Below are 11,976 nucleotides of genomic sequence, written 5' to 3'. Positions count from 1 at the left end.
CATTCATATGTTGTGATCTCCAAACATCCACCAACTCCAAATCTTCCATCATTGCAAAAAAAGACTTGGGGAGCCTGGAAAGGGTCACATCCTTAGAAGTTGTTTTTTTATCTTTTAACGTATCAAGTACCCCATTCCAGTCCCCCATAACAATCAAAGAATTATAATCCATAGCCACAATTTTCTGATGTAGTTGTCTATAAAATTGTTTTTGAGATGAAAGTTGATTAGGGGCATAAACCCCTACTATTAAACACTTCCTTCCATTTAAATTTATTTCCACAAATAAGAATCTTCCTTCTTTATCAGCTTCTTTTAAAATAGGTGAGAGGTGTCTTTTAATATATATTGCAACCCCAGCTCTTTTTTTTAAAGCAGATGCAACAAACAAATCTCCAAGCTTAGAGTTCAGTAATAATTTTTGATCTTTAGCCACAATATGAGTCTCTTGTAAACATGTAATGTCATTATTAAAATGTCTTAAATAATGAAAAACCTTGCGTCTTTTATGGGGAACATTAGAGATATTAATACTTGTTTACTTATATCTGAATATTATCCTGGGATTAGGTTTGGGAAGTCCGGGGGGGTGGGGTTTTTTTTAATAGCATTGTGTAGTATCTGTGAAAATCTTTTTTTTTTATGATGAAAAATAATAAAATTTTATATTGGAAAAAAAAAGAAGGAATAACTTAGGTGGTGTTTGTGAGTATATTTGAATGTCCCTTTCCACTTTTAGTCTTCAAGTCTAGGAGTGAAGTTACTTAGATACAAATGGTAAAATCAGTGACAGAGTGTGAGGTTTGCCCATGAGGTACCCAGATTCAATCTCTGGCATCTTTAGGTGGGGCTTGGAAATGCTTCATTTTGAAGTTACTGACCATCAGTGAGGGGAACACTGAGCTATGTGGGCCAATGGTCTGGGTTGGTATATTTTCAAATCTGCATCACTCCTGGTCATTAATCAGAACAATTTTTAGCATGCAATGTCAGTAATACCGAGTTACTATGATTTTTTTCCCCAACTTGATTGCATTCTCAAAGATTGTGCAGATTTCAAGATAGAATATGTCGTTTAGGTTACAGTGCCACTGGACTCAAGATCATGCTAGCTATATACAGTATAAAATACAGTTGTAAAGAATATGTACAGTATTTGCAAAGTTTGTAATTAACAGGATCTGAATTCCAAAATCTTTCAATTGGTATAAGCTAACTTTCGTAGTCTTTCATACATTCATGTGCATCCCTTTTTTCCCAAGTTATTTCCAGAGACAAAGAAAGGCATTAGTTCTGTGATACAAATTAGATTGTTTCCCAACATCCCTTTAGTGTTTGTTTTCTTGCCTGTGGGCTTGTATTACAACTGTATATATTCTGAATTCTTTAATTCAAGTAAGCAGTGAACCAATTAATTGCCTTTACTAATTTAGCTTAGCATCTCTAGGTAACGACAGATATTAATTTGATGATCATTCTTTCCCATATGATCAGATAAAACAACTCTGAATCTTCAGTGCTATTGTCTCTTTTGTCATCTTTCAAAGAACATACTATTTATAAGAGCTGGTCCAGAAGTAAGTCCCTTGATACTAATATTTGGAAGTATCTATCAAGATTGTGCAACTATCACATCCCAGAGGGATGAATATTGCCCTTTCCATCTAAGTTTCACAGCTTAAACTATTATTAATATGGCATCAACACTGATATTTCTGAAGCCTCTGATGCTCTCTGGGTGTAGTTGTTTGCTTACAGACATTTCATTACCCCACTAGGTAACATCATCAGTGATGTTACCTAGTAGGATAATGAAACATGTTCAAGCAAAAACCAAAGTCAGAGAGCACCAAGGACTCCATAGTTCAATCTTGAACTACAGTACATATATTCTCTCCTATTGGTACTGATTTTAGTGTTGGTTGTAGCCAGTCTAAGCACCTCCAGATTTAAAATTATAGTGACAGGGCATTACAGAGGAAACAAGAGAAATAATTGTACATCATCACCATATTTTATTAAAAGTTTTATTGCCAGAACTGAGAAATAAAGTTATATTGCCAGAATTGAGAATATATGATAAAACAACAGAATAATTTTCTTGGTGCCTTGTGTGACTAAAATACAGAAACATCCAGGCACTGCTGCGATACGATCATGCTGGGAACATGATAATAGGAAGGATGTGTTATTTATCATAATGTTAGTTGTTATGGAAGCTCTTAATAAATTCGAACAAAACAATGCCTGCAATCTACATCCTGCGAATAAAGATGTCTCAGCATTCCCTGAATAATATGTGCTGTATGAATTTACATATATTGGAAGTTGGTTTCTCTGGTAAACAAGACTTAGCAATCCCTCCTGATGTGCTATGAGAACAACTCCTAAAATCTTCACACATTATGCTGACTGAAAATTCTTGGGGGAGGGGGCATGCCAAGTTGGGGTATGGCTAGTCCAGGGTAGGCAACCTTGGCTCTTTTATGACTCGTGGACTTCAACTCCCAGAATTCCTGACTTCAACTTCAGGAATTCTGGGAGTTGAAGTCCACGAGTCATAAAAGAGCCAAGGTTGCCTACCCCTGGGCTAGTCTATAGTGTCTCGCTTGCAAGGCAGCCCAAGCAATAAGTCACTTTATTCTTCCCAGAAGCACAATTTGTTCCTCCTTTTCTACACAGTCTTTCCTCCTGCCTGGAAATCTACTTCCAAATGTTTTCAAAGGATGCTATATTTCTGCACATAAATATTTTTTTAAAAAGTGGTAGACATTCATCAGGTTACAACTGAGGAAAATGTCAAGGGAAGCAATGAATCACATCAAATTGTTCTTTCACGAATGAAGGGAAATATATGTGTCTCAGGATAATGTTACAGGATCCAATCAGGGTCAGTCACCGGGAACAAGGTTTAATCTTCCGAGTTTTCAGAGAATTCTCTGAGGATGGGCTCCTGCACGAATCTCAGAAGACAAAAACTCTGGTCCTGGTGACTGAATCCAGATTGGATTCTGCAAGTTGTTCTTTATTTAAGAATTGGTTTTTGTACTTCCCTTCCCATCCCTTTAATCATAGTGTTTGGATTTCAAATTTTAAGCAGGTCTATTTTTTAAATTGAGCGTATTAGAGCATTTTTGGCTAACAAATCAGATAAATGTGCTATAAATATATGATACAGTATTTTGTTTTTGAGAGCAGACTCACTCATTTCAAGAACAATAATTTGGAATGCATAATGCACAAACTGAGCGACTCCTTTCATTCCCCTAATTTACTTTTGCTTTGTAGGTTTCATGTTCAGTTTTTGTTCAGTATATGACTGCTGCCTGTATTCAACCTAAAATATTGGCAGAGACCTTGAGGTAGTCCGGGCAGCTGGTTTGCTAAAACCTGGAAGCCTTTAGTCCTCTCTTCTGGATTGCATTTACAGCACCACTTGGCTCAGGAACAGGAAGAGGTGACAGCTGTGGTCTGGGCAGATTGGGATGAAGGCAAAGTGCTCTCCAACAAGGAAAAGCTGTATAAAGCTCATAGCTGGATAGAATGCTGATTATGGAAAGATGGCAAATGACAGTGAAAAATAGTAAAAGTAGGCCAAGTTATGGGGACATTTCAGTAACATATGTCGCTTTGCCTGTAGATTATGGAAAGGCTCTCCATAGTACAATTTCCTCTTGGACTTTTCAGTTATTAAGGAGCGGTCTAGACACCATATGGAGCGTCATAAGAACTCGTTCAGAAAGATCTAGTGCAACTCCTGGTTGTTCACATTGGTTAATGCAGAAGCATTGAACTGGAACTGCATGAACTGAATCATAGCATTTGGGGTTCCCTTTCTTAGTTCTCAAACAAATTAGCATTACCTCACTAATTTTGATGATGCTTTGAACTTCCATTTAAAATGGGTGGTGCCGTTCTGAAAGAATTAACAATTAAAGCTTAGGGTAAAGCATAATTTTATTGTTTTTCTTCCATACAGGACAAAAATAGAAAAAGAGAAAAAAGAACATGCTAAGTTGCACGGAATGATTCGTACAGAAATTAGTGGGGCCGAAATAGCAGAAGAGATGGAAAAAGAGCGAAGATTCTTCCAATTGCAGATGTGTGAGGTAAAACATGGGACAATTTTTATTCTTCCCTAACACAAATGAATTGTGTTATAGGCGTTCTGTGGGAAAACTCTGAAGAGAACTTTGATTCTTCTGGTTTTTATTTTGGCGTATTTCTTCTGTTGGCACAATTACTTTCCGTTTTATCCATGATAAATCAACAGATTTGCAGATTATAAACCAGCCCCCTTGCTCAAAATATTTATATAACCATTTCATCCTAGGCTTAGAGGATTGTCTCTTTTATGCATTTAAGTTACCATCTGCTGCATAGTAGTGTTAGAAAATGAAAATTTCAGTTGATTTATTTAAGCAGGGATGTTTAACAGCTGCCGAGAAAATGCTGCGGATGCCTTGAAGAGATGTAATGGCTCTTCAGCGTTTGCATTGTTCTGCAATAATTTGGTGGGCTAATTTTGGTTTTCAACTTGGTTGTTCTTTAGGCTTAAACAATATAATGGTATCTGTCCTGCTGCTTGAAATTATCTTTGGGAAAAAGATTGGGAGTCCAGTGGGTAACTTTCTCCTCCTCATTTTTTTCCATTCCTGTTGTCTTCCCACATATGTCTACTACTTAAATTAACAATATAGCATTGTGTCTAAATCAGTGGTTCTCAACCTGTGGGTCGGAAAACCCATTGGGGTCGATCGGCCATTTCACGGGGGTCGCCAAGCAAGGCTGTCCACCATTTTTTTTGTCCGCCATTTTTTTTGTCCACCATTTTTTCCCCTTTTCCGGCGGGTGCCTTACCTCCCTTGGGCTGGGCCAGCTGGTAGTCGGCCTGCTCCGTCTCTGCCGCTTGCCAGCTATGCCTCGGCAGGTGCAGGGGACGGAACCACGCATGCGCGGCGCTCCTGGGCAGGGAAAGTCCTCGACTTACAACCGGTTGGGTAGTCCTCGACTTACGACCGGTTTAGTCCTCGACTTACGACTGGTTTAGTCCTCGACTTGCGACTGGTTTAGTCCTCGACTTACGACCGGTTGGGGTCGCGGCATTAAAAAGGTTGAGAACCACTGGTCTAAATTGGATCAGCTCTGGTTAGCATAGTGATTAAAACTCTGTTTCGAAACTGCCTTTCAAATCTTGGTTTGGAAATAAACACTAACCAAGTCTACCAATCTGAATGTGATCCCAAAAGAACCAGTAAAAGAGTTCAGCAGTGATGTAGGAAATTGGTGCCTTATAAAAGGACAGAAAAATAGAGGTCATAAGTCGAGGACTGCCTGCAGAGTAGCAAACTGAGGAATTATGGCACAAAGTTAGAACTGTGAGAATGCTATAAGTAAAGCAGAAAGTGTCTCTGTAATTGTGTAGGGAAGGTTCAGTTCTCTGTTCCAGCGTGTGCTTTGGGGTTCTTCTGTTATTTCCCCCCCCCTGTTGTGTCTCATTCTTCACAACAATAAAAGAACAAATAACTTCATACTTAAAATACCCATTGGAAGAATTTTCTCAATAAGGACACAAGGGGTTGTGATCATAAAATGTTTATTGCATCTCTGTGTGTCTTTTCTTTTGGCTTTTTTTTAGTTGGATTCTGAGATAATATTAAGCAAAAAGAAATTGATGGTTCATCTGAGCAGACATGAACAATTCTAGGTGTTTTTTTGGAAAATTGCTTGTTTTAGTTTATGTTAGCCTATATAAAAGATACATTTGTTTAATATAGTAATATTTTTTAGGTGGGAAGTGCTTTCTAGAGTGGCTTGATTATTGTGATGATCCAGGGCACGGCACAGAGGCAATGCAGTCAGCTGGCAATTCAAACCACCCTTTATTTGCTCCAATTTTCCCCAAATGCTCCCACGTTTCTGGCAAGCCCCAGAACAAAGTAAGACACACACACTTTCAGCAGCCTCTGGCTTCAAGTAGTCTTACATACAGTTAGATTAGAAGAGTAATTTACTCAAGGCCACGTAGTTAACAAGGAATGAAACATACATCCAAAATCTAAGGAATCTGTGGAAATACAAGCTTGCCTGAGCAGTTTCAGAAGAGAAGCCAAAATACAATCCGAGGTCTTTGAACACCAAATCAAATTTGTCAGCCAGTCCAGTGGTCAGAGTTTCAGGGTTTCCAAGCAGAAATCACAACAAGAGATCAGAGAGTTGTTTCCAAGATCAGCAACAGCACACAGAACTCCAAGAAATCAGCGTTTGTTCCTGACAAATGCCTCTCCCTACAGCGCTTCCTTAAGTCTGAGTCTCCAGGTGTGGAGAGGGGCGGGGTGCTCTCCTTCAGAGTAGTTGAGCCTGCCTGTGTTGTTCCCTCCTCCTCTCCACTCTCTGTGCTCTAGGATCAGGAGGGGGTGGCCCTTGCTCATCGCCTGAGCTCTGTCTCATGTTCATCCTGTCCCAATCCTGAAAGGCCCTGGCCTGCCTCGGCCTGCTCTTCCCCACATCCCTCTGAAGCCACAGACACCTCTCCCGCGACCTCCATAGGCTCCAGTTCCAGCTCATTTTCCTCAGCAGATTCAGGCTCCAATGGAGGCATGACACATATAGAAAATATATTTGAAATTTGGACACTTTTTTATTATTCATTTTTTTATTATTTAAGGAAAGCGACTAACAGTGTCTTCTATTAAATAGTTACAAGCAATATGTTTATGTATGTGGGGCTGTGGGATGAAAATAATGGATTAAAATAGTTTACTTGAGAATCTTATACAAATTGAGTGCCCATAGGTTCCTTTATTTAATTAACACATCATTAATAATTAAATCATGATTAAATTATTATTTACCTTAAGTTTATTTACTAAGCTTAATAACTAAGACAACCTTCTCAGGCAGCATGTACTCTACAGTGCCTATGCTATTTGAAATGATTTAAAAAACTTGAATATCACTTGTACACTACTCTAATTCCAAAAACAGTAAATATTTTTCCCCTCTGCTTTATCAACAGTATCTCCTGAAAGTCAATGAAATCAAGATTAAGAAAGGAGTTGACTTGCTTCAAAATCTAATCAAGTATTTCCACGCGCAGTGCAAGTATGTTTTTCATCATGATAACAATGTGCTGTCTGAAAACAGTGTTCTTATTAGTTTGTATGGCAGATTGCATCACTGATATGTAAAAAAAAATCTGTACACCTCAACTATTCATCTTTCACAGGTATTCTATCAAGCACAGAGATTTAAAGGGTTGATTGTTGTCTTAAGGATTTATTATTTCCAATTAAATGAGGTATAGACAGAGATAATATTATGGCATATACTAATATTTCATCCTTAATTTCCATGTGGCTACTTAGACATAAATCTTGTCATTAAAAAAAGTGAAGCAGGCTGCTATTAGGAGAGTGCCAAAACTTTCAAAGTTTGAAATAGTTCAAGCAGGAAATATTCCTTAATTCAAAACAGGTTCTTCACATTTAAGATAAGTTGTTCCAACTTTGCTAGAAGTGTTCTGGGCACTCTAAAATGTTCTAAGCTCCAAAGAGTCCACAGTGCATTTTAAGCTCAAAATATTTCATGTTTTATAGAGCAAGTCTATACCATAAGTTATAGAATTTGTCAGATTACTAACTGGGAGAGGGATTGGAACCTCATTCACTTGGCTAAAGTAAGCAAGGAGAAACTGCAGAATTCTGATTTTCATCATCCCATCTGGGCATTATAGCAAAAAACAATTTTCTTGTTAAAAATAGGGCTAAGTCAGTGTTGTTTCAAAGAAGGAAATTAGTTCACTGGGGCCATAGTAATTCAAAACACATAGTTTAATCTGCTTGCATGAGTGAGAATTTAACATTGGCAATTTCTATACAGATTAATACTTTGGAATATGCATTCCATAATATTGTAGAATACTTTTTCAGAGCAGGGAAAAATTGGGATTTTGACAACCTGTACTAGATACTCTTACAAAATATTTGTCAGAGCCAGTGCGAAAATGCTCATCTATCAGAAGGGCAAACTTGCTGTCAGAAATTATCTCTGCCAATCCATGGAAATTGTGGGATCCATAAATATTGCTGTAGATAATTCTGATGCTAGAGACTGGTGCTAAAGGCTTTTATTCTTTTAAGACAGAGAATTTTTAAGAAGGGCAGAGAAACTGGTCAGAAACCAAAGGAGGCGTGTGTGTGTGGACATCATGTTGCTTACTCAGGCTGGGAGATTTTAATAATGTTAATCTCAAAATATCAGATGCTTAAACAATCAGGAGTCTAGTACCCTTTCTCCTTTTAAACTCTCCTCTCCAGAGATTGTTAAGAATATAGGAAGTTCTCACTTAATGACCACAATTTGAACTGGAGTTTCTGTTGCTAAGCGATGTTATTAACATCACATGACTGCTCCTTTTGCGATGTCAGTTTTGGTAGTTCTGTTTGCGATGCTTAAGCCAGAATTGTCCTGTTGTTAGGCAAGAATCTCATGCTTCTCCTGCCCTGCTATGTTTGCCACCGCTTCAGCTCTACCCACCCACCCACCCACCATCTCTCCCCAGCTGTGCCTGTTTGGCTGCCCTGCACGCCATTTGCCCTGCGCTCTGCCACCCCTCCTCCTGTTCTGTGCTCCACCGCCCTTCCCACCCTGTGCCCCCACCTGCACTTCTCCTGCCCTGTGCTCTGCTGCCCCTGCTGGAAGCCCAGCCTTGTGCGGCCAGCAGCTGCCTTGCGCAGGGCCGGGCCAGGTGCCCCTCATCAGCAGTTGGAGAAAGAACATGAGGGTCGCAGGGCGTGGGGAGCCCAGGGCATGCGGTGGCAGGATGGTGGAGTACAGGACAGGGGAGATGGGTGCAGAGTGCAGGGCGGTGGGGTGCAGGACAGCAGGGGTGGTGGGGTGCAGGGCAATTTTGATTATGCAACTGCATGGGCATTGCGGTGGCTGTCCTTTTGAGGACCAGGTGTAAGTATCGTATGATCGGTGCTGTCATAACTTTGAAGAGTTGCTGAATGGATGATCATTAAGTGAGCACTACCTGTAACATCTCATAGAAGATTACAGATGGGAAATGTGGAAGTATGGTTTGTCTAGCCATGGTTTATTGAACAAAACCCATTTGTATTGTGTTTATTTTAATGTAGCATGTGAATCCAGCCACTGAGCTTTGTAAATCATAGTCACAGCAGAAATGATAGTAATATTGCTTTCCAGAATATTCTGCTGACTGTCAACTTTAGGTAATACCATTAAAATTAAACAAGCCTTGACGGTTGGAATGAACAAGTATCAGTTTATTGTTGTAATTGCAGGTCATAAAAATGTAGCGTGGCATGAAAAAACAAATAGTAATAAAAACAGACGCCGCCTGCATAAACCAATGTGCAACATACAAGGAAATTAACACTAGCTACCCAGTGCTGTAATTTTGATCGTATACATTTGTTTCTGACCTCGAAAGAGTGTAGCAGAAATAAAGACCCGACTGCTAACAAACAGAAATTGCATCTGCAAGAGATAATCCAGTCCTTTTGCATTTGATCCTTTAAGTTTCTCTATCATCAATATTTTTCCTCCGATCTGATAGAGAGGGCAGTAGAGGATATGGTGAATGATGTCCTCCTCTTGGCAGGTGACACAGGGACAATAGCATTGCTCAGTGAAGTATTTGTAGAACGTCCTTCTCTTTCAAGATATGCTGAAGGCATAATCTGTTGAGTTAATGGATGTAAAACCTTTCCTGAGTGACGCACAGATAGTGCTAATCAGATACTGGAAGAGGCTTCTTTGTTTCTTATATCTTAGGGGTGTTTGAATGAATACTTTGATGACTGCTACAACAGTGTCTCTACCGGTATCCCTTTTGAAGAGTCGATCTCCACAGTTTTTTTCTGGTCGAAAATTTTAAGTTCTTTCATGGGAAGCAGGGAGTACAGGTAGTCCTTGACTTAGGACCGCAATTGAGCTCAAAATTTCTGTGGCTAAGCGAGACGTTTGTTAAGTGAATTTTGCCCCATTTTACAACTTTTTTTTTTGCCACAGCTGTTAAGTGAATCACTGCAGCTGTTAAGTTAGTAACAGGGTTGTTAAGTGAATTTTTCTTCCCTGTTGACTTTGCTTGTCAGACGTTTGCAAAAGGTTGATAACATGACCCTGGAGCCACTGCACCCATCATAAATATGTTGCCAAATATCCGAATTTTGATCACGTGACCGTGAGGAATGCTGCAGTGGTTGCAAGCGTGAAAAACGGTCGTTAAGTCGCTTTCTTCAGTGCCGTTGTAATTTTGAACAGTCACTAAATGAACTGTTGTTAAGTCGAGGACTACCTGTATAGTTAGAGAATGTGAGGTAAAAGTTTGATATCTTTTTTCCCTGCCAATAATGCAAGTAACACAATTTACCTTGAAGGCATTCTAATTTTGGATAGTACCTTAGCAGTGCAAACTGCACCTCAACGGAGACTGAGTATAGCTCTGCCTCCAAACTTAGATATCGGCAGTAAGTGTATCCTGGACATAAATAAGGTTGATTAAATCCCACTCAGACCCAAAGAAAGAAATGGGGAGAAAAGAAAGCTGCCTTCCAGTGATACAATTCCTAGTCTGTGACTTGGTATGATGCATAAACTGATCCATTGTGGACTATTTCTAATATATGTGTTTATTTAAAACATTTATATATTACTTACCATTAAAAATCCCAAAGTACTTTCCTTTTCAGCAAACCAGGATTAAAACTCATTGTTTTGTGTGAACTCAGCCATTGCTTTTATCCTGGGATTTCTGACTCTTGCCTATCTTATGCCTTTAAAAGATTTCTTACTTCAGAAAGTATTGTATGTATATATGCTGAAGGCTTTTCACAGATTTTCTAATTTCAGTAGTGGACCCCTTGAGCATCATAAAATGCATAAATGTGTATTAAGCAAAGCTAATACTTTGAATTAGCAAATATTTTATGTCTTTTACGAAGCTCTGGAAGCCTTACATTAACTTTTGTAGTTCCTTTTGAAAAACTTGTTTTTCTTTCACAGCTTCTTTCAGGATGGCCTGAAAGCGGTTGAAAGCCTCAAACCCTCAATAGAAAAGCTCTCCACAGATCTTCACACTGTAAGTAGTTGAACGTTAATCGTATTTTTGGACTTTTTCTCAACTTCTGAATTGGACTTCCTGAAGGAACTCAAACAATTCATAAAACACAAAATTGTAAATTTGAAAACAAACCAACAAAAAACGATAGCTGTGTTTATTTAAAGTTTAGAAACAAGAAAGTAAATCATTTACAAGGGGCTATATACTGGTGGGGGGAAAACCAGCTTTTAAATTTTCTGAACTGAAAAGGTTAAAAAGGGGGGAAGCAGAATGTCTAGATTTTCTTAAATTTGCCTCTTCTCTTGGTCTTCATATTAAGTGAAAGATCAACAGATACGTGATGGTAGTCTGCCTGCCTACCTTTCCTGTAAATCATGCAGTTTGGTGTTATTGGATGGCCATGGTACTATAGGAAGGGACAGATGAACTGAACCCAAGTGCTTAAAAGATCACCTTTCCCAATAGTACCCCACCTGTGAACTGAGATCACATGGGGAGGCCTTGTTGATGGGATTCCCTTGCAGTGTGGTGGCCAGGAATAGGACCTCAGTGGCAGCATAGAAGATGGCAGAGCTCTTTCCTGAGAGAGGTGCATCTGGTCCTCTAAGCCAGTGTTTTCTCACCCTCAGCAACTTTTAGATGCATGCTGGCTGGGGAATTCTGGGAGTTGAAGTCCACGCATCTTTCAGTTGATAAGATGGGGAAACACTGTACTGAATTATTCTAATCCAGACAACTGAAGATATGCTTATTTCTTCAGTCATTTATAAGGTAAAAGCTGCCTCAGGAATATATCCCCTTCTAGATATTTTAAAAAATTAACCTTGTTGTACACAGTTTAGTGTTTTTTTTATTGTCTTTTGGGTTTGGTTAATGTCGATTGT

At 39.1% G+C, this 11,976-nt stretch overlaps 1 protein-coding gene across 1 annotated transcript in view; it reads left to right on the top strand.

The window, feature by feature from the left end:
• The window catches only part of ASAP2 (ArfGAP with SH3 domain, ankyrin repeat and PH domain 2), a 91,186-nt gene that overhangs the window by 32,919 nt on the left and 46,291 nt on the right, over window positions 1-11,976 (top strand). The window contains exons 6-8 of the mRNA XM_015816154.1: window positions 3,980-4,109; window positions 7,019-7,104; window positions 11,035-11,110. Of these exons, the coding sequence (XP_015671640.1) occupies window positions 3,980-4,109; window positions 7,019-7,104; window positions 11,035-11,110 (292 nt within the window). The remainder of the gene's footprint in view (window positions 1-3,979; window positions 4,110-7,018; window positions 7,105-11,034; window positions 11,111-11,976) is intronic.

The sequence above is a fragment of the Protobothrops mucrosquamatus genome, unplaced genomic scaffold (assembly GCF_001527695.2).
Source record: "Protobothrops mucrosquamatus isolate PMUCROS unplaced genomic scaffold, P.Mucros_1.0 scaffold404, whole genome shotgun sequence".
Taxonomy (NCBI): domain Eukaryota; kingdom Metazoa; phylum Chordata; class Lepidosauria; order Squamata; family Viperidae; genus Protobothrops; species Protobothrops mucrosquamatus.
Note: the sequence above shows the minus strand (reverse complement) of the source record. Positions and strands in the feature narration are given on the sequence as shown.